General features: G+C 45.6%; 1 protein-coding gene across 10 annotated transcripts in view; it reads left to right on the forward strand.

The window, feature by feature from the left end:
- AUTS2 (activator of transcription and developmental regulator AUTS2) overlaps positions 1-19,568 on the forward strand; it is a 712,323-nt gene that overhangs the window by 259,538 nt on the left and 433,217 nt on the right. For all 10 annotated transcript variants that reach the window (XM_081172863.1, XM_081172870.1, XM_081172868.1 and 7 more), the window contains one exon: positions 8,225-8,260. In XM_081172863.1, the coding sequence (XP_081028989.1) occupies positions 8,225-8,260 (36 nt within the window). The remainder of the gene's footprint in view (positions 1-8,224; positions 8,261-19,568) is intronic.

The following is a 19,568-nucleotide window of genomic DNA, read 5'->3' on the forward strand; positions in this document are numbered from 1 at the left end:
ATGACAACTTGTTTTCTGCTCTCTGGATAAGGCTGCCCTCAGGGCTTCAGAGACGCCGGAGCTGTCAGCCCTCCCCTTCCTTATGTAAAGCAGAGCGCTGTCGCCAATTTCATCTCATCAAAATCTCGCCTGCAGTAGAATTCGCTCAGCTGAGATTTTGCTCTAAGGCAAGATGGCTGCTCCTTCTGTTTTTCCTCAACCTGGAATTTGAGTCAGCCCAACGTTCTCTTCCTCTCCCACTGTCACTTGCTCGTATTTTCATGCCTTTAGCACATTTTCAAGTCTCTCTTTCTCTCCCTCTCTCTTTCTTTCCCTCTCTCTCCCTTCCTCCCTCCCCCTCCTTTTTTTTATTTATTTATAGACTCCACACATCGGTTCTAGAATATTCTAGGGCATTAAGGGAATTTGCTAATGAAGCATTGGAAATTGCGTTTAGAGCTAATGAAATATAGAAAATGCCACAGCAAATTGGGCATTGGGAGACAGAGAGAGAAGAAAGTAAACAATTAAATGATGGCAACACCAAGGGCTCTGTGTTTGGCTCTTGTTACCAATCGTGGAAGAGATCTGTGAATTAGTGGAAATTGCTCCCTGGAAACATTAGCTTAATGTACAGCCACTGTCAGAAAAGCAAACAATGTTAGGGATTATGTGGTGAAAGGGGGCAGGAGTGTTGTCAAAAATTGGACTATTGGCCTATATTGGCAGTGTGCTTCCATTTTGGTGATTATTAATAGTTTATGACATTCCACCACAAAAAGAAGTGGACTAGGTAGCACAAGCACACACAAATACACATGTTCCATAGAACAGTAGGCAAATATATATATATATATTAGCTGCAAAGGGGAAAAGGTGTCTCTACTACAGAGGAGGGAGAGGGGTCCTGACCCTTAACCGTGCATGTGACTGATTTTAGCAGTATGATTTGCCTGAAATTGGGTGGAAGCTGAACAGATGGGGCTTGTTGATTTCATTTCAGAACCATCTAGTCTACACTTTGCGCATAGGAGTGGCTGTGCTTGCTCTATAGAAGCAAAACAAAAAATAATAATAATAGGCGGACCTGCTGATTGTGCCATTTTAGCCTGGTGTTCAAGCAAATGTGTGAGGGCATGAATTATTTGGTAGGTGTGAGGTTGTGTGTGTGCCCTGTGTGCGCTGGCTCTGCCCCAGTATCCCCTCATGCACTGGTTCCAACTCCTCCAATTCCAACGGCCATCATTTCCGCATGAAGGTCAGAGGGGAGGTCAGCCAAATGTCATTTGAGGCTGTCTTGCCAATGTGAGCCTAAACACTCCTGAACGTGGGGAAGCTTCAAGGCACAACTGGCTGAAGAACTGACCTCCCCACTGAATGAATGGAGGCCAAGAATGGGAGGGGTGTGGCTGGACATAAAGGGTGGTGCCAGGACATGTGATCCCCAAATCTTTTCTGCCTCTACACAGCTCATTAGGGCTATCGTTGAGTCCACAATAGCACTGTTGGGTTGCATTTTTTATCTGCTGGATTTGTGCATTCATATGTTGCTTTAAGCCCCCACTGATCAGTTGTTGAGCTGTGACTCCATGCCCACTTCCTGCAGGGATTAACCTTGTGTCCCGGTCCCCTTGGGAGCATGATTTCACAGTCGATCCATCCCTATCTCTACCTGCCCCATACTTAATGTCAAATGCATGGCAGCATGGGTGGGGAAATGGCCTCACAGGCCAAATAGGGAGCCTTGGCCAGGTCTAATTGGGTCTGCAGGCTGGAGGCTCTCCTCCACCCCTTCTCTACACAGAGTAGGCCCTTCAAACTAGACATGCAAGGGACTGACGGCCTACTCCATGTACAACATGCACTTGACACATAGCACTAGGGTAGCAAACATGGTACTCTCCAGACGTTGTTAGGATCCAACTCCTGTCGGCCCCAGCCAGCACAGAGATGGTGAGGGATGATGGGAGTTGTAGTCCAGCAACAGCTGGGGAAATTCCTGTTTCTTTCCTAACTCCCTATGACTGTCCCTAGGGGAGGAGACATAGCTCGGTGACACAGCACATGCCTTATATGCAGGAGACACCAGGTTCCACCCCTGACACCTTCAGGTAAGTGTAGCAGGTGATGGGGAAGCTGTGCTCCTCCAGATGTTGTGGGATTCCAATTCTCATCTGTCCCAGCCAGCATGGCCAATGGAGAGAGAGATGATGGGAATTGTGGTCCAGGAACATTTTGAGGGTGCTATGTTGGCTGATTCTGCCATAGGCAAATGATGGCTGCAAGCAGTGCTTTTTTTCAGCCACAGCATGCGAGAACTCACCTCTCAGGTGGGCTCCGTTATGGGCTGGGCTCTCCCTAACAGCTTTAAATACTTTACATACCTCTGAGAGGCCCCCAAATGAACATTTCAAGTCAAAATGGAAGCTGGCCAGCTTGTGCTAGTCTACACTTTTTAAGATCTATGACTCCACCTAGCTCCTAGCCTCTCTGAGCCGCAATTGGTCAAGCTACGGGGTGGGGCCAATTCATATTTCCTTTTCTTCAATCCATCTCCCATGTAGCAGCAACAGGTTTAAGCTTTCCAGCCAGGCCTCTATCATTGCACACACACACGTTTGCATGAGGACCCTTCTGAGCTGCCTTAGCCAACTGCCTGATCTAAGAGGACGAGGGAGGCCAGGACACATGTATTTGACCTGCACCAGAACCAGGGGAGACCCCCAAAGCAGCTAGGGAGACACCTTGCCATATTTTTTTGCTCCTCCATGGGTGATGAATGTGGCTGTTGTCAAACTGGCATCTGTTCAGGGCTGCCCCGAGTCGCCCGGCGACTTACTATAACAACCTCGTGGTGAATTCCGGCACCTACCGTATTTTTCGCCCCATAGGACGCACCGGCCCATAGGACACACCTAGTTTTTTGGGCAGGAAATAAAGAAAAAAAAAATTCCCCCCCCCCCAGGTGCGGGGCTGGGGAAGCCCGAGCTTCCCCCGACCTCAGCCCCCAGAACAGGCTGTTATCCGCAAGCCGTGGGAGAGCTGTGTGAAGTCGCGCAGCTCTCCCATGGCTAGCGGAGCGCTGCGCGAAGCCCGAAGCTTGGGGTGTGCTGAGCTCAGCGCGCCCCAACCTTCTGGGTGCCGGCAAGCTCTCCGCTAGCCGTGGGAGAGCTGCGTCTCCCACGGCTAGCGGATAGCTTCCTGAAGCCTGGAGAGCGAGAGGGGTCAGTGCGCACCGACCCCTCTTGCTCTCCAGGCTTCAGCGAAAGCCTGCATTCACCCCATAGGACGCACACACATTTCCCCTTCATTTTCGGAGGGGAAAAAGTGCATCCTATAGGGTGAAAAATACGGTATTTTCCTTGCAAAATTGCACTGGCCGCAAGTGTAATAAAAGTAGTGTGTCTCAGAGCTCCACCAAATTCTTCTACCACCAAGTCCGCCCAGTCTGCTGAATGACAGCCAGCTCACAATGCACATGCAGGGCTGCGAGGGGGAAGCGCCGCATGTCGCCCCTGTTTTCTTCCGATGTGCTTGTTTTGTGTTTGGGTATGTGCGTATCCGAGGCCGGGCTCTCAAATGCTTTGTTGCATTATGTTAATTCCTCGGCAGTGCAATCAAATTCATGTCGTAATTAAAGCTGTCAGTTGGAAGGCAAACCAATGGCTGCGAAAACACAGCATAACAAATGAAGTGAAAGGCTTCTGCATGTAGCTATACAATGCTTCGCCAGGCATGAAATTAAATAAGTAATTTGATGTTGACATCAGAAATTGAAATGATACCCACTGTTCCTTCATTCTGTCAGACCTGCATAAACAATGGCCAGAACAAACAGGAGCAGCGCAAGTTGCTTCCCCACCCTGATCCCTCTCGTAATTCACAATATATATGCAAAAGCGGTACAGCAGGCCCACTAAGACCTGAAGGGTGTAATTTCTATGGGTTCTTGATGAGCTGCTGAATACAGGAGAGCTGCTTCTTTTGCATCCCAGGGCCAAAACATTCCTCACTTTAAAACAGCACAATAGCCGAAAGCCTATTGAAATTCGTCTGGGTTGGATGTTATTTGCGGACTCAAAGCCTTTCTAAGATCTGTGTTTCCTGTTCTGCTTGTGGGTGCCTGAATCAACCATCATGTGGGGGGGGGAGAGTTGGTTTGTTTCTGGTTGGACGAGAAACACCCCAATTCGCCCACAAACCAAAACACAATTATCATACAAAACTGAAGCTTCTCTGAATTTTTGCAACGCCATTTTCCAGGCAAATGATGTGTAAAAAAAGAGGCACACGTTAAGATGAAAGTGTGCCTCAAAATACATACATTAGGGAAAAATAAAAAACATAGAAAGATGCAACATATTAGTCAAAGGCTACATACAAAAAATGTGCATGTTAAGAGAAGTTCACACTAAACAGCTGAAAACAACTGTCATGAAAATTTGTGAGCATGTTAGAGTGAATTTCTCCCAATATACATTTTTTTGGTGTGACTAATAGACACACCTTTTCAAGTAAGTGGGAGCCAGTGTGGTGTGGGGGTTATAGCATCAGGCGAGGACCAGGGAGACCCAAGCTCAAAGCCTGACTGAGCCAGTATACTCATTGAGCGACCTTAGTCCAGTTACGCTCTGTGAGCCTAACCAACCTTACTGGTTTGCGTGGCCAGTTCCCGCCTCCCCCCAAGGAAATAAAGACACAGGACACAAGAATTCAGGTTAATGGGTCAAATTAGGCCACAACTTTATTGATTACAGGAATTGAGCAGTATTGGCTTAGGCATTGGTCCTAACTACTAACCAGTTCATAGGCCGGAAGGGTTAATCACCAGTGGGAGGAGTCCTGCTGAGGCACGTCAGCTAGGACCTCCCCCCAGTGTTACCATGTGGGGGCCCACACCTCCTTAGGCTTAGGACAAGGCCACGGCCCCCGGAATCCTTTACCAGACTACCCTTGCTTGGGGGAAGGTGATGGCGTTCCTTCCCCCCTTCATTTGCACAACAATGGAACAGTACCCCCACCAATGCCTAACTGCCAATACCAAAGAGTTGTGACGGTTTGCTACGAGGTAGGCGAAAACCAAATGGCTGGTGCCAATCTGCCATCTGGAAAAATTCCTACCAGGCCCCTTGACGGCGACCAACCGTAGTTCATAGCAACCCTATCTGCCCGCGGACTGCCTCACCGGAGTGGTGCATGCTCTGGTTATCTCCCGCTTGGACTACTGCAATGCGCTCTACTTGGGGCTACCTTTGAAGGTGACCCGGAAACTACAACTAATCCAGAATGCAGCAGCCAGACTGGTGACTGGGAGTGGCCGCCGAGACCATATAACACCGGTCTTGAAAGACCTACATTGGCTCCCAGTACGTTTCCGAGCACAATTCAAAGTGTTGGTGCTGACCTTTAAAGCCCTAAACGGCCTCGGTCCAGTATACCTGAAGGAGCGTCTCCACCTCCATCGTTCTACCTGGACACTGAGGTCCAGCACCGAGGGCCTTCTGGCAGTTCCCTCACTGCGAGAAGCCAAGTTACAGGGAACCAGGCAGAGGGCCTTCTTGGTAGTGGCACCCGCCCTGTGGAACGCCCTCCCACCAGATGTCAAAGAGAACAACAACTACCAGACTTTTAGAAGACATCTGAAGGCAGCCCTGTTTAGGGAAGCTTTTAATGTTTGATGTATCACAGTATTTTAATATTCTTTTGGAAGCCGCCCAGAGTGGCTGGGGAAACCCAGCCAGATGGGCGGGGTATAAATAATAAATTATTATTATTATTATTATTATTATTATTATTATTATTATTACGTCAGAGAACCTAGCCAAAATAGGGTGGGACGGGGGGGGGGGGAGCTGGGTTAGCTGCAGCGAGGGAGAGAGGAGGAGCCTCAGCTGCAGTTGGTTTAAATGGCCGAGGCCCCGCCCCCGGAACCAGCCGATTGGCTGGTCCGGGGTATGATGTGCCCTGGGATTCCCTTCTATTGTGGGGGTTGGAGCCAGCCCCCGCGTGAGTGGGGGAGGGGCATGCAGCCCGCAACCCCACCTCCTGTGTGATCGCGGAAGTGGCTTTGTTGCGAAGATAAAACAGGAAAGGGGGAGAACTGTGTATGCCACCTTGAAAGATGGGATATAAACATAATAATATTGTTTCCCCTGACAGAATACACTTTTTGTATGCTAATTTCACTAATATGTGCATTTCTGTGCATTATTGCACACCTTGTGGGTTGGGAAATGGCGTACCATAATTTGGATAGGTGCACAGCTGTGTTTCACTTCACGTGTTGGTTTGGGAAGTGTGAATTAGGTACTTGCTCATTAAAATGCAAACAGAATCATATTTGCACTGATGAAGCGCTACGCGCCACATAGTAAAATGTTTTCCGATCCTCTTAACACCTTAGGGCAGCTAATTGGGATCTCAGCTTGCAGTGAAATGGTCCACTTCTAATGTTCTGTCCCCTTAAGTCTGATTCATGCTAGTGAGGAACCACTTGCCTTTTCGTGCCATCTCTAGGGATTCATGTGGAGAAACCTTATTGTGAACCATTGCAACCAAGCTGCCACTATTGCTTCCTTCTCTCTCTCTCTCTCTCTCTCTCTCTCTCTCTCTCTCTCTGTCTCTCTGTCTCTCTGTCTCTCTGTCTCTCTGTCTCCCTCTCCCCTGCTGCGATTGGAAAATGCTTTAAAGAACACCATATCCCCAAACACTTGGGAAGAGTATTCCGAACCCATTGCCAGCCTTAAATTCACCCCCCTGCAAAAATATGTAGGAGGCATTTTATCTAGTCTTCTGGCAGTTCCCTCACTGCAAGAAATGAAGTTACAGGGAACAAGGCATAGGGCCTTCTTGGCAGTGGCACCCTCCCTGTGGAATGCCCTTCCATCAGATGTCAATGAAATAAACAGCTATCTGACTTTTAGAAAACATCTGCATTGGGACATTTTTAATGTTTTTGGGTTTACTATGTTTTTATATGTACTGTAAGCTGCCCAGAGTGGCTGGTGAAACCAGCCAGATGGGTGGGAAATAATAATAATAATAATAATAATAATAATAATAATAATAATAATAATAATAATAATAATAATAATAATAATATAAAATAAATAAAAATAAATAGCCTTACCTCAGCTCCCGAACACATTGGGAGTCAAACGTTTCAGCTCCCGAACGATTGAAAACCAGAAGTGAATGTTCTGGTTTTTGAACATTCTTTCAGAAGCCAAATGTCTGACGAGATTCCCGCGGCTTCCGATTGGCTGCAGGAACTGCCTTGAGTGAGAAAAGCAGCTTTTGACTCTTGCTATTCTCCTTGGAATTGCCAGTGCAGCCCCAACCAAATATTTTGTGAGTTCACCTGCAGAATGGACCATTGATAGTCTATCTCTAGTAAGGGAGAGAACTCATGCCAACTCATGCTCATTTTAAATTTTCAAGCTTTCCCCCCAGATGTCAAAGTTGTGCATCCAGATTTCGCACGGTAGATTCAAATTGTCTCCTAACAACTCTCGGAACCCTTAATGAACTACAACTCCCAGGATTCTTGGGGGGGGGTGCTGATGTGATGGTTTAAAGTGGTGTGATAGTGCTTAAAATGTGCAGGTGAGGCCTATGAAAACCAACTGAGCTAACACTGGGGAATAAGTTGACAAGCAAACTCATATGTTGCAAGGGAAAATAAAGAAAGAAGTGACATCCATTCATCCAAACCCACAGGGTCATTTCCCTTTGAATGCTGTCCGTCTAGGGATTCTCAGCCACCCCCATCTCCCACTTGCTCTCCTATCCTGCCCGCCCCTTCCCTGCCACAAAGCTAAGTAGCTGGAGTCCAGGGCATCGGATGCCAGCATGTCATGGAGGTTGGTTGATGTGTGTCTATTTAGTCTCAGCATAGGCCGAAATGCCATCATTAATTCATTACCCAGCTGCCTGTCAAATAAATTGGCAATTACACCCACCGCTGGAGTCTGGATTTTCAGTAAATAGCACGTTACTGTCGGCGAGCTGTTGAGAAATGTAAAAAAGGGGGTGGAGGAAAGAGTAAGGGGACGGAAGTGTGTTTGTTTCACTAGTGGATGACAAGGGGCAAACAGTGTTGTGTTGATGAGAAACTTGATTTATTTATTTAAAAAGAGCTGGTGGTGAAAGATGCAGGTTGAAGAAGAAGAAGAAGAAGTAGAAGAAGTAGAAGAAGAGAGGGAGAGAGAGGTCTCTGATGTATCTATTTTGTTTTCTCTTCCAGAGCTCAGCCCCATCCAGCTTGGGAACAGGCTACTTCGTAAGTGGATTTCGACTTTTTAGATGGATGTTTTGGAAAGGCGTAGGAGATGTCTATACACAAATTCTGAGTCAAATCATCAATGCCATAAATATAGCCACATATTCTTTCATTGAGCCTTCTGTGAGACCCTGGGGGTGGGGGTGGGGTATTTACGTATCTGCGATTGATCTTGTTTACCACTCCGATGTTCGACAGAACTGAAATAAAATTAATGGAATGGAATGTGAAGCTGATGGATTTTGGTCAACTGTTTAAGTACAGTGGTGCCCCGCAAGACGAATGCCTCGCAAGACGAAAAACCCGCTAGACGAAAGGGTTTTCCGTTTTTGTGTTGCTTCGCTAGACGAATTTCCCTATGGGCTTGCTTTGCAAGACAAAAAAGTATTGCGAGTCTTGCCATTTTTTTTTGCTCCCCCCTTTTTCTAAGCCGCTAAGCCGCTAAGCCTTTAATAGCCGCTAAACCGCTAAACCGCTAATAGCGCTAATCCGCTAAGCCGCTAATAGGGTTGCTTCGCAAGATGAAAAAACCGCTAGACGAAGAGACTCGCGGAACGGATTATTTTCGTCTTGCAAGGCACCACTGTACCTGCAGATACAGGGTGGTAGAACAACAGGGCTGCAACCTTCCTAACACTTGTGAATTCAGTCTCCCAAACTCTTTTTGGGGGTCTGTGCCCCCTCTTTTGCCTGGCCCACCACTGCCCAGGTTCCTTGCTGTTTTCCCTCAGAACCGCACACCACCTTTCTTATACCTCTACCCAAATGTCTATACCTTTCAGCCAGTGTCTCTTCACCATTTTCTCTCCAGCTCTGCCCCTACTTATCTGTTTGTTTGTTTGTTTTTGGGTTTTTTTGCTTCCTGTTTTACTGCCAAGAGTATCTCTGGCATATTGTCTAGCTTACGCCTCAAAACAACTTGCTCTTCCTGACCCAGCTGGAACCCGAGACACTCATCTCACTTCCCCCAAACTTTCCTGAGGGCACAAGGACGGCTTTTTTATGGTCTTGTTTCGTTTAACTGCATTAGTCTTTATAATGTTTTGACTCTGCTATTTTCGTACTAGCCAAAGCTGCCATAGCTCAAATAAGATGCTTTGGTTATAATTGTCAAGTGTGTGGATGGCAGTAGTTTTGGGCTTTTTTTATTATGCTTAACAGAATTTTGGTTTAAGTCAGTTTTCCCCCACCCCCACCAGCTTTCCCCAAACTCACTCTTTTCATTTTTTTAAAAAATGTATGTATTTTTTTAGATGTATGATTTTGCCTTGGTGTGCAATGTATACCAGATGTGGAATGCAACAGCAGGCTGTGTGTGTCTCTGTGTTGGGACAATATACCAAAATGGTACACTGGGCATTCAGTTCTGGAGAACGTGGCTATTGTATTCTTGGAGTCCTGAAAAATATAAATGTGAAATGATATTATTATGAAGTCTCGATCTTCAAAAATGTCAGCGGCGTGGGTATATCAGTGAAACCTTTGTTGGTTGTTTTCAATGTCTTCTCAAAGGGGAATGTTTAGAACAGCCTTTTTCCTTGCTGTCATATATACATGTGCACATTTTTGGGGTGGGGTATGCAAACCCTTGGAACTGGATTGGGTGATCTCAGCATCACCCACTTCATCTCTCCTGTAATGGAAAGCAAGACTTTTGCTCCCTATCCATATAAAACCAAGGAAACAAGCACTCGGTCTGAGCCCATTTCTAGGGCTCCTATGAAATGCTTCCCCTCCATTTTGTCCACCCCACCCCCCATTTGCAGATGTTGAAAGTGGGAGAGGAGTAAAAAGATTTTGGGAGCACGCTTACTGTTGTTCATTGGACGTTTTCAGTGTTTTCTCTTTTAGAAAACTTTGTTTTAGAAGGGAGAATGACCCAAAGTTAAGCAGTGAGCTTCAGGGCTGAGGGGTAGGGCCTAGGTCTTCTACTCCAGCACTATAACCACTGCACTCCTCTGCCTTTCAGTACTGTTGCAACAGTACTGTAGAGCAAGCATGTCCAATATGAGAGGAAAGGAAAGTGTGGGGCAGGGGTGCCGATGTACTGAATTTGGGACGAGACTGGATAAAAGGAGAGCGCCTTTCCTTCCACCTCCATACAGAGCAGCCTGTGGCTTAATCAGCTGGGTGATATGTAGAAGAAGGTGATGGAATCAACTGTAAATCCGTGCTAAGGAAAGAAAGGGGTTTTTCCTGGCCACCTACAACGCCTTACCCCTCACCCCTAAAGTGAAGAAGTTGAAGAATGACAATGGGAGAGTGTGGTAGATCACTGCCAGGTTTTGATACTGTATAGTAGATCACAGCCTACTTGAAGTTGGTCGTGCCTGCTGTAGAGGAAGGCAAAGCCAGGAAACCAGGCATAGCTTCAGGTTTCTGTGGTATGTAAGTAAAAATCTACTGAAATTCTTTCTGAAGCCTTTGTCCATGTAGAGTCCACCTGCCCAGTTTATGTTCATTGGACAACACTAGCTTCTAACCTTCAATCTTCAAAGAGAACCAGGTGGGAGACAAGCAGTGTTAGGAACAAAGGGGGTATCAAGATATCATGCACTGGGAACTTGTTTTTATTTCTTCCTCTGCAAGGATCAGCCTCAGACCTAGGAACAGAAGAAACTGCCTTCTACTGAATCAGACCATTAGTCCATTTAGCTCAGTACTGTCTATGTTGATTGGTGGTGGGCTTCCAAGGTTTTGACTCTAGGAATCTATTCCAGCCGTACCTGAATATGCCTGGGACCTTGTGCATGCCAGGCAGATGTCCTACCACTGAGCTACACCCCTTCCTTACCATCCACTGGCTAAGCCAGGGGTGAGTAACCCGTGGTACTCCAAATGTTGCAAGATTACAGCTCCCATCAACCATGGGCACCAGCCATGTTTGCTGGGACTGAATGGAGACAGAATCATAAAATCATAGAACTGTAAAGATGGAAGGGATCCCAAAAGTTGTCTAGTCCAACAGCACCACCCGTAATCCAGGAGTCACTGCTAAAGAATTCCTGACAGATGGCCACCCAACCTCTGCTTAAAAAACTCCCTCCCGAGGGAGTCTGTTCCACTATCAAACATCTCTTACTGTCAACAAGTTTAGTTGGAATCTCCTTTCTTGTAATTTTAATCAGTTGGTTTAGGTCCTACCCTCTAAAGCAGCAGAAAACAAGCTTGCTCAAACTTCCACGTGACAGCCCTTTCAGTCTTCTCTTCTTCAGGCTAAACATGCCCAACTCCCGCAACCAATTACATCCTGAGGACCACAGGTTTTCTACCCATGGGCTTAGCTATCCACTCATTTACTCATTCACTTCAACCACCTTGGGTGCTCTTCTTTTTCACCTTTACATCATTCCCATCTACAGCAATGGGACCTACCTATAGACTCTTAACTGGCTTCCTAGTCATCCCGCCTTAGTTTTTGCCAAAATGTCAACAGCCTTGTTTAGACCGACTCCCTCTGTACCGTTCGTCTCCTTCACAACAACACCTCTTCCACCAACAGCCATCCATCCGTCTGTCATCAGTTACTGAGGAAAATAAACTTTTTTTAGCATCCTGGGCATGGTGCACACCTCCTGAAAACAAGATGAGGTGTCAATAGCTGCAGCTGTCACGAAATCTGCAGACCGCTCAAGCTGTCAATAACAGACAGGCTGTGTGCTAACAACGTGGCACTGTCTTTTCTTTTCCCACCCCTGCTGCCGTTCCCAAAGCATGGGCCACTTTGTGTGAGCGCAGGCAGGCTGGTTCTTTCTATCTATCCATCTCTCCTGCCTACTCCTTTCTTCCCTTCCCCCATAGGAATTTGCACCTTCACTCTTGGGAGATCATGGTGCTTGGAATGGGTGGTGCAGCATCACCAAAATTCACAGTGCCATTTTGGGTTCCAAATATTCAGGTGTTTTATGAAGTCAGGCTGCTTTCCTCTCCTAGTTTATTTTCTAGCTTCAGCTAGAGATAAATGGAACTGTCAGTTTCAGGACTCTTAGTTTCTCATGCTTTGAATCTTAAATTCAGTTCTCTACATTTTGTCATCTATATATATACATTAAAAAACCCCATCATTTTAGTGTGAATTTCTCATAATAAAAACATTTCCTAGAATGTTATTTTTATTTTTTATGCACATTACACCCTAATCTAGCCATCACTTGTTTGGCAAACTGCATTGCAAAATTTGGATAAGTGCAAATTTTGAAGGCTAGCTGCATTTTGGTTCCCACATGGTTTCAGAAAGGGTGGATTTGGTAGTTTGGGCTTCAAATGCAACCCAAATCAAATTTCTCCCTCATTTTAAAATCTCAAATTTAGTATGTGTAGTTTGCAGAGCACTGCAACATATAACCATCCAATTCAAAATGCAGGGTGAACAAAGTCTGCCCATCACTGTTTGCACTGGGCTCCACCACACTGGCTTCCATGTGCACATCTGAATATATGCACACCCAACATAATCCAGTCACAATTTTAAGACTTAGAAGCCCTGTTGATTTTACTAGGAGAGCTTTGCACATGCTTAAAGCTATCTGCACTATCTGCTTCTACCATCAAATGGGGGTCAGCTACCACACCCCACTTCTTCTGAGAAGAAGCCTGGAGTAGATTCTTCCAACCGAAGTCTTGTTTCAGGGTACATGGGCTTGTAAACCAAATGTCGGGGTGCTGTCAGTGGCTCCCGGCTGGTTGCGTGGGAAAGTATAAAGACAAGGAAAAGTTTCTTACAGTCCTTTTTTTATTTCAGTCTTTACAGAGAGAGGCTATAGAACCCAGCCTCTTGGATAATGGCACCCTGAGTGAATCTCCACCCCCTTCTCTCCCACTTCCTTATTCCTCATTCTCATCGTCTCCTCTACAGGTGCTGCTACATGTCCTCTGTCTTTGAGCTCTTTGTCTCCTACTTTTAAAGCTCGCCAGGTTCTGGGAGATGGAGGGTCTGGGATGCTTTCTAATGACACTGTGTCAGCTGGGTGTTCTTCTGGCTCTCCCATAATTTCCCAACTTTCCCCCTCATCTGCCTCTAAGCTGCAACCTCCCTCAAACCCCTGTTGTAAATCTATACTGTCTTCTTCTTCCTCCTCCCTGGAAGGGAGACGTTCTCCACCATTCCTCCTCTGCCCAGTCCCTGACCCCTAATAAGGAAAAGGTGCTTGCCAGCCTCCTTAAGCTGGCTGTGCCCCTACTTATCCTTCTTCTTTGTAGCACCCACCTCCCCCCACTTTACACTGTGGGCTTTGCTAGTCCCCTATTTGGGGGCCGAGTAGGAATTCGGTGTGGGGAGTCCGTGAACGCTTGACAGTGGGACCACAGTGTGTATGTCAGGTTCACATATCCAAGGGTCACATAGCAAGGAGGGAGAATTTCTTTCTAACTCCTTTCTGTGTGGCCACATTTTGCAGCTGTAAACATGCCCAGGAGATTAAAAAAAGGATTCCATCATTTCTTATTGGATAACTCACCTGCCTGGACTCCAGTGATTTGGCTAACCTGTTTACTTGGGATACGCAGATCCCCTAATTTGTTATATTTAATAAATATAACTCATTTACCATCGACTTTGCCTCTCGAGTCTTCTTTATAGGTGTGCTGATAATGCCTTCATTTATTTTATTTTATTTATTTTGCATTTCTCCCTCAGCTTTCTTCCACCATGGAACCTAAGCTGGTGTCAATATATCAACACACCATTTCCCAGTCTCTCTCTTTTGAAAGGCTGTGATATACACAAGTGTGGGTAGGCATTTTAAAAAGAAAAAGAAAGTCTGTGATAACACCAATTGAGGGGAGGAGAATGACGATCACTATTAGTTTGGATTAGTTTGTATTAGTTTGGAAACATGCCCTCATGTGTTTAGACAACCCGGATAGTAGCTGCTGCTTTTGATGTTGTGATTACGCAAAGATATGTACATCATTAAATCAGTGTAAAGTGTAAATCATTATGTGCTAAAGTGCACAGCAAAGAAACAGCCCCTTGTGCATTTCAAAGGCAATATGTGTATATAGCTTAGGCTGCATTCACACGGGAGTTTATTCCGTTTTCCTGACATTTCTATGACTTACTTTCTGCATTATATCTGAACTTTCAGATATCTGAACTTTCACATTGTATAAAAGCCATTTCCAGAAACAGAGTGGAATATAATGCAAGTCTAGCACTCATTTGCAGGTTATCTGCAAATGTCTATTTTTCTGGAAGCAAAACAACACAGAAATGAGCACTAAATTTGTGCCATATTCAGGAAGTGGCTTTTAATTTATGTTGTTGTCAGCACCCGTCTGTGTCGAGAGACAATGGAGTGTGCCTCCAGGGGTGAAGCCAAACTTCTGGAGAATCACAGTGCCTGCTGCGGCTGCAGAGACTGGTAACTTATAATTGCTGCCTCCCGCATTAGAAGCACCCAAGTGATCTCTCAGCAGTATGTATAGAGGTCCTGTACTGCCCAGGCAACAAGACCCTGCTCTTGCTGACGTGGTCCAAAGAAAAGGAGACCAATACATTTTGTACCAGCTTAGCTGCAGGAAGGAGGCATACATGAGGTCATGCAATGGTCTCAGGGACTCCACACTCTTCTCCTGAAGCTATCATGCAAGGCAGCAGAAGTTTAGGATCTGAGTTTTCCTTCCCCTACCTTCGCAGGTTGATGAGCCCCATCTGCCCCTCACTTCTCTCTATAGCACATGCAGTAAGCGCCTTCTTGACCATTGGACCCACAATTGGTCTCCTCCGCTCAATCTGCTGGAGCCTGTCTTTGCACGCAGGGGAAGTCCCTAACTCACTGAGGGTTTGAGACCCATTGTCTACCCTCACCTGCTTTAGCCAGCCAATCAAAACCATTTCCTGGGGTTTGGCCCCTGTCACATGCTGACAGCTTCTAGGAGACACAGGTGAGAGCTGAGAGCTCAAATATAATGCAGATATTGACAGATAGGGAAACGTCAGGGAAACAGAATGAACTGCTACACGAATGCAGCCATTGTGTCAGGCCAAGACACCAGTGTTTCAGTGTGTATTTCGTTATGGGGCTAGGGGAGTTATTTGTGATGATTTTACATAATTTTAGCTCCTGCTATAGTTTCTGTGGCTCTGCTACTTGAGTATCTCAATCAGGATGTAAGTGTATGAATAAATAACCTATCCGGGCTCTTGCCATTTAATTTTCTTTGAAGAAGAAAATACTTTGGAGAAGGTAAGATTATCACTCTATGAATGGTGGCTCTTGCATCAGCCAGATGGAACTTAGGCCTGCGCTAGACAAAATAAGAAGAAAATGGAGGGGAGGAGGGCGAATCAAATATCTGGAAGAATGAGTGAGTACTTATAAGTTGCACAGAAACTCTCACAATATCTGTTATCTGACTACAGTAATCCAATTGCAGGCAAACTGGAATTTTTTGCATCCATGTATCATTAGCATTCAAACACGATTTTTTTTTGGGGGGGGAAAGCAGTCAAGAAGGAAACATATATTTCTGACTGGCCCTCCAGATGTTTTGGGACTACAATTCCCATCATCCCTGACCACTGGTCCTGTTAGCTAGGGATGATGGGAGTTGTAGTCCCAAAACATCTGGAGGGCCATGTTTGGCCATGTCTGACTACTACTACTACTACTACTACTAATCGAATAGGACACCCCTGTTTTCATCAGAGAAAGGTTGGGGTATTTGCTAGAACCGTGAGGTGCATATAACTCTTAACTTGCTTAACAAGCTACAGTTCGCAGGATTCTTTCAGAGGAAGCCACAGCAGTTTAAAGTGGCACAATTCAGCTTTAAATATACAGTTCAGGCAGTGTCATCCCAACATTCATTTTTAATATTGGCGGATTCCCATATTGGATTGCTGTTTAGTTGCGAATTCTGGAAGGTGAGGTTGGTGCGAGATGATGATGATGGTTTTTATTATTGTTATTATTATTACGGAGAAGGAGAGTGGTTGAGATGTTTTGACATTTGCTCATCAGCTACCAAACAATCTGTCTCTCCAGGCGAGAGCTGGGAAGCATACGTTGCAGAAACGCTCCCTTAGGACGCAGCTTTCTCGGCTGCCTTCGTAAAGACAGACCTAAAAGGCTGCGAGTTCAACAGCTGTTTGCGTTGTTGCTGCAGATGCCGCTGGGACTCCGCATGGTGCGTTGTTGCATGACATTCCAGAAGCCCTTCCCTGGAGAGCGGAGTAAGGAGACAGCTGTGTTAAGGCAGGGACCCCGAGGAAGAGCCGCCGTCTTTTCAGAGCAGGAACTGCGGGGAAGCTGTTCTTGCACTCTCAGACACAACAGGCCAAGCAGGGACCATTTCACATTCTCACACAGTGACACAACACTGTGTGTGTGCGTTGTGTTGAAGTAAGCCAGGCATGCTTCCAGAAATCACCTCTTAGTTTTCCCTGGGTCTCAGAATTCTGAATTACCTGCTCTTGCTTCCAAAGTGGAAGCACCACATTGGGGATTTTCAGTTAGAGCTCTCTCTCTCTCTCTCTCTCTCTCTCTCTCTCTCTCTCTCTCTGCCCCTCCAAGTGTCCCTATTTTCCAGGGACAGTCCTGGATTTACAGAAGCAGCCCCGGTTTCTGATTTGATCCCAGAATGTTCTGCTTTCAGTTAGGATGTCCCTATTTTCATTGGGGACATGTTGGAGGGTACAGGGTTCCATGACTCTTGAGCCAAAGAGAAAAGTAACTATACAACCTTTAGAAGACATCTCAATGCAGCCCTATATAGGGAAGTGTTTTTTTAAAAAATGTTTTATTATGTTTTAATGTATGTGGGGCAATTCAGTCAGATGGGCGGGGTATACAATACATACAATACAATATAATAATAATAATAATAATAATAATAATAATAATAATAATAATAATAATAATAATAATAATAATAATAGAATAAAGGTAAAGGGACCCCTGACCATTAGGTCCAGTCGCAGACGACTCTGGGGTTGCGGCGCTCGCCTTGCTTTATTGGCCGAGGGAGCTGGTGTACAGCTTCTGGGTCATGTGGCCAGCATGACTAAGCCGCTTCTGGCAAACCAGAGCAGCGCACAGAAACGCCATTTACCTTCAAGCCGGAGCGGTCCCTATTTATCTACTTGCACATGACGTGCTTTCGAACTGCTAGGTTGGCAGGAGCAGGGACCGAGCAACGGGAGCTCACCCCGTCGTGGGGATTCGAACCACCGACCTTCTGATCGGCAAGTTCTAGGCTCTGTGGTTTAACCCACAGCGCTACCGGCATCCCTGACTTTCGGCCTAGAGACCCCTATATAAGGAGTTGTTCCACAAACCCACCTCCCAAGACCCTGGAGGAACTTGAACACTATCTGTGCCAGCTGGTAAGGAGAAGTGAAATTGAGGAGGCCAGCAAATCTATCTGCACATCACGACTTGACAGCCCTGCTGACCTCAAGGCCCGATATTTTGTTAAATTGGAAATACTATTTTATGTTGTTGCAATTTTGCTCATTTACCTCGCTTCTTCTTGTTCCCTGCTCCGGGATTGAAAAGGTTCAATGTAGAGTGGACTTTAAATACTGCAAATAAATACATAAATACAGCTCCCAGGCTAGAGTGTCCATGGGGATGTCTCTCACATCCTTCCTCCCCAAAGAACAACATTTCCCATGCCCCCTTTTGAAAGGGAAATTGCGCCACCTCCAGGGTAAATATTGCTTCAGCTTTAACCTTCCTTCTTTGGTTTTGATTTCCACACTTTTTGCTGTGTTCTGCGCCTGTTTCTTTTCCTGCAGCATATTTGCATCTTTTCCCTCACCATGCAGCAGCCTCGAAAGCTGCCTTCTGCTGAGTCAGACCATTGGTCAGTGTGGACAGTCTGATAGCTAGGAAGGCAGGGATAGGGGTAACATTTTCAGCCTGATGGCCACATTTCAGGGTTCACATGGCACCAGTGGGCATGTCAAAAGTAGGCAGAGCAATGAACTGTCAATTTTAGGTAAAGGGACCCCTGACCATTAGGTCCAGTCGTGACCGACTCTGGGGTTGCAGCGCTCATCTCGCTTTATTGGCCGAGGGAACCGGCGTACAGCTTCTGGGTCATGTGGCCAGCATGACTAAGCCGCTTCTAGCGAACCAGAGCAGCGCACGGAAACACCGTTTACCTTCCTGCCGGAGCAGTACCTATTTATCTACTTGCACTATGACATGCTTTCAAACTGCTAGGTTGGCAGGAGGAGGGACTGAGCTCACCCCGTCACGGGGATTCGAACCGCTGACCTTCTGATCGGCAAGTCCTAGGCTCTGTGGTTTAACCCACAGCGCCACCCGCGTCCCTAATAATTGAATAGGACGTCCCTATTTTCATTGGAGAAACATTGGAGGGTATTATGCTTTTTTCAACAGTTTGGAGGTTGAGGTGACAAGAAATCAGCCTGAAAATGGAGAGATATTAGGAGAAATTCCATAAAGTTTTCTGGTGTGGGGGGGGGGAAGGTTTGGCTTACACTTCTGATCGGCAAGTCCTAGGCTCTGTGGTTTAACCCATAGCGCTACCCGTGTCCCCACTGTCAATTTTAGCTTTGTGGTAACTCACAGCACCCGTTGTTGTTGCTTTACTCTTGACAATAACAAGAAAAATGTGAAAAATGAAAGAGAAAGGTCCTTAAGTCATCCTTTCTGCTTATTCTTTTATTCCCCTCCCCCCTCTCTCTCTATCTTTCTATCTCTCTCTGTGTGTGTATAAAATTTTCACAACAACCTTCAAAACAAATACATTGTTTCATACATTGACTTCCCACCCACAGTGTTTTTATTCAAACCTTTTCTACTGCATTATGTCTTTATCTATTGCAAAAAAAAAAAGTTTCTCTGTTTTGTCATTTTTCTTCCACTGCTTTTATCTCAAATCCTGCCCACAATTTCATTTGACTGTAATATTTCTTTTTTTAAAAAATAGTCCACGAAAGGCCTCCATTCTTCTATAAAAGTTCATCATTTTGATCTCTTAATTTTGCTGGCAGTTTTGCCATTTCTGCGTAGTCGGTTACTTTTGAGAACCGCTACTCCCTCATTGAAATCTTCTCTTCTTTCCATTTCTGTGCATATAATATTCTAGCTACATAAATAGTTTGATCATCCTCTTTGGAACTCCCTTCCCTATTGTATGTATAAGAAAAGCTTCTGGTATTTTGAGAATAGCCCATTTAAACATTTCCTTCATTTCAATATATAGTCTCTTCTGTTTATTCTGAACAATGTCCAAAACCATATTTTATTTTATTTTATTTTTATTTTTGCTTCTACGTAATCAAATTGCTATCATGTATAGCTGAGATCTCAGTTCTTGGCATGGCTATCCT

This window comes from Podarcis bocagei, assembly GCF_964188305.1.
Source record: "Podarcis bocagei genome assembly, chromosome: 15".
Classification (NCBI taxonomy): Eukaryota; Metazoa; Chordata; class Lepidosauria; order Squamata; family Lacertidae; genus Podarcis; species Podarcis bocagei.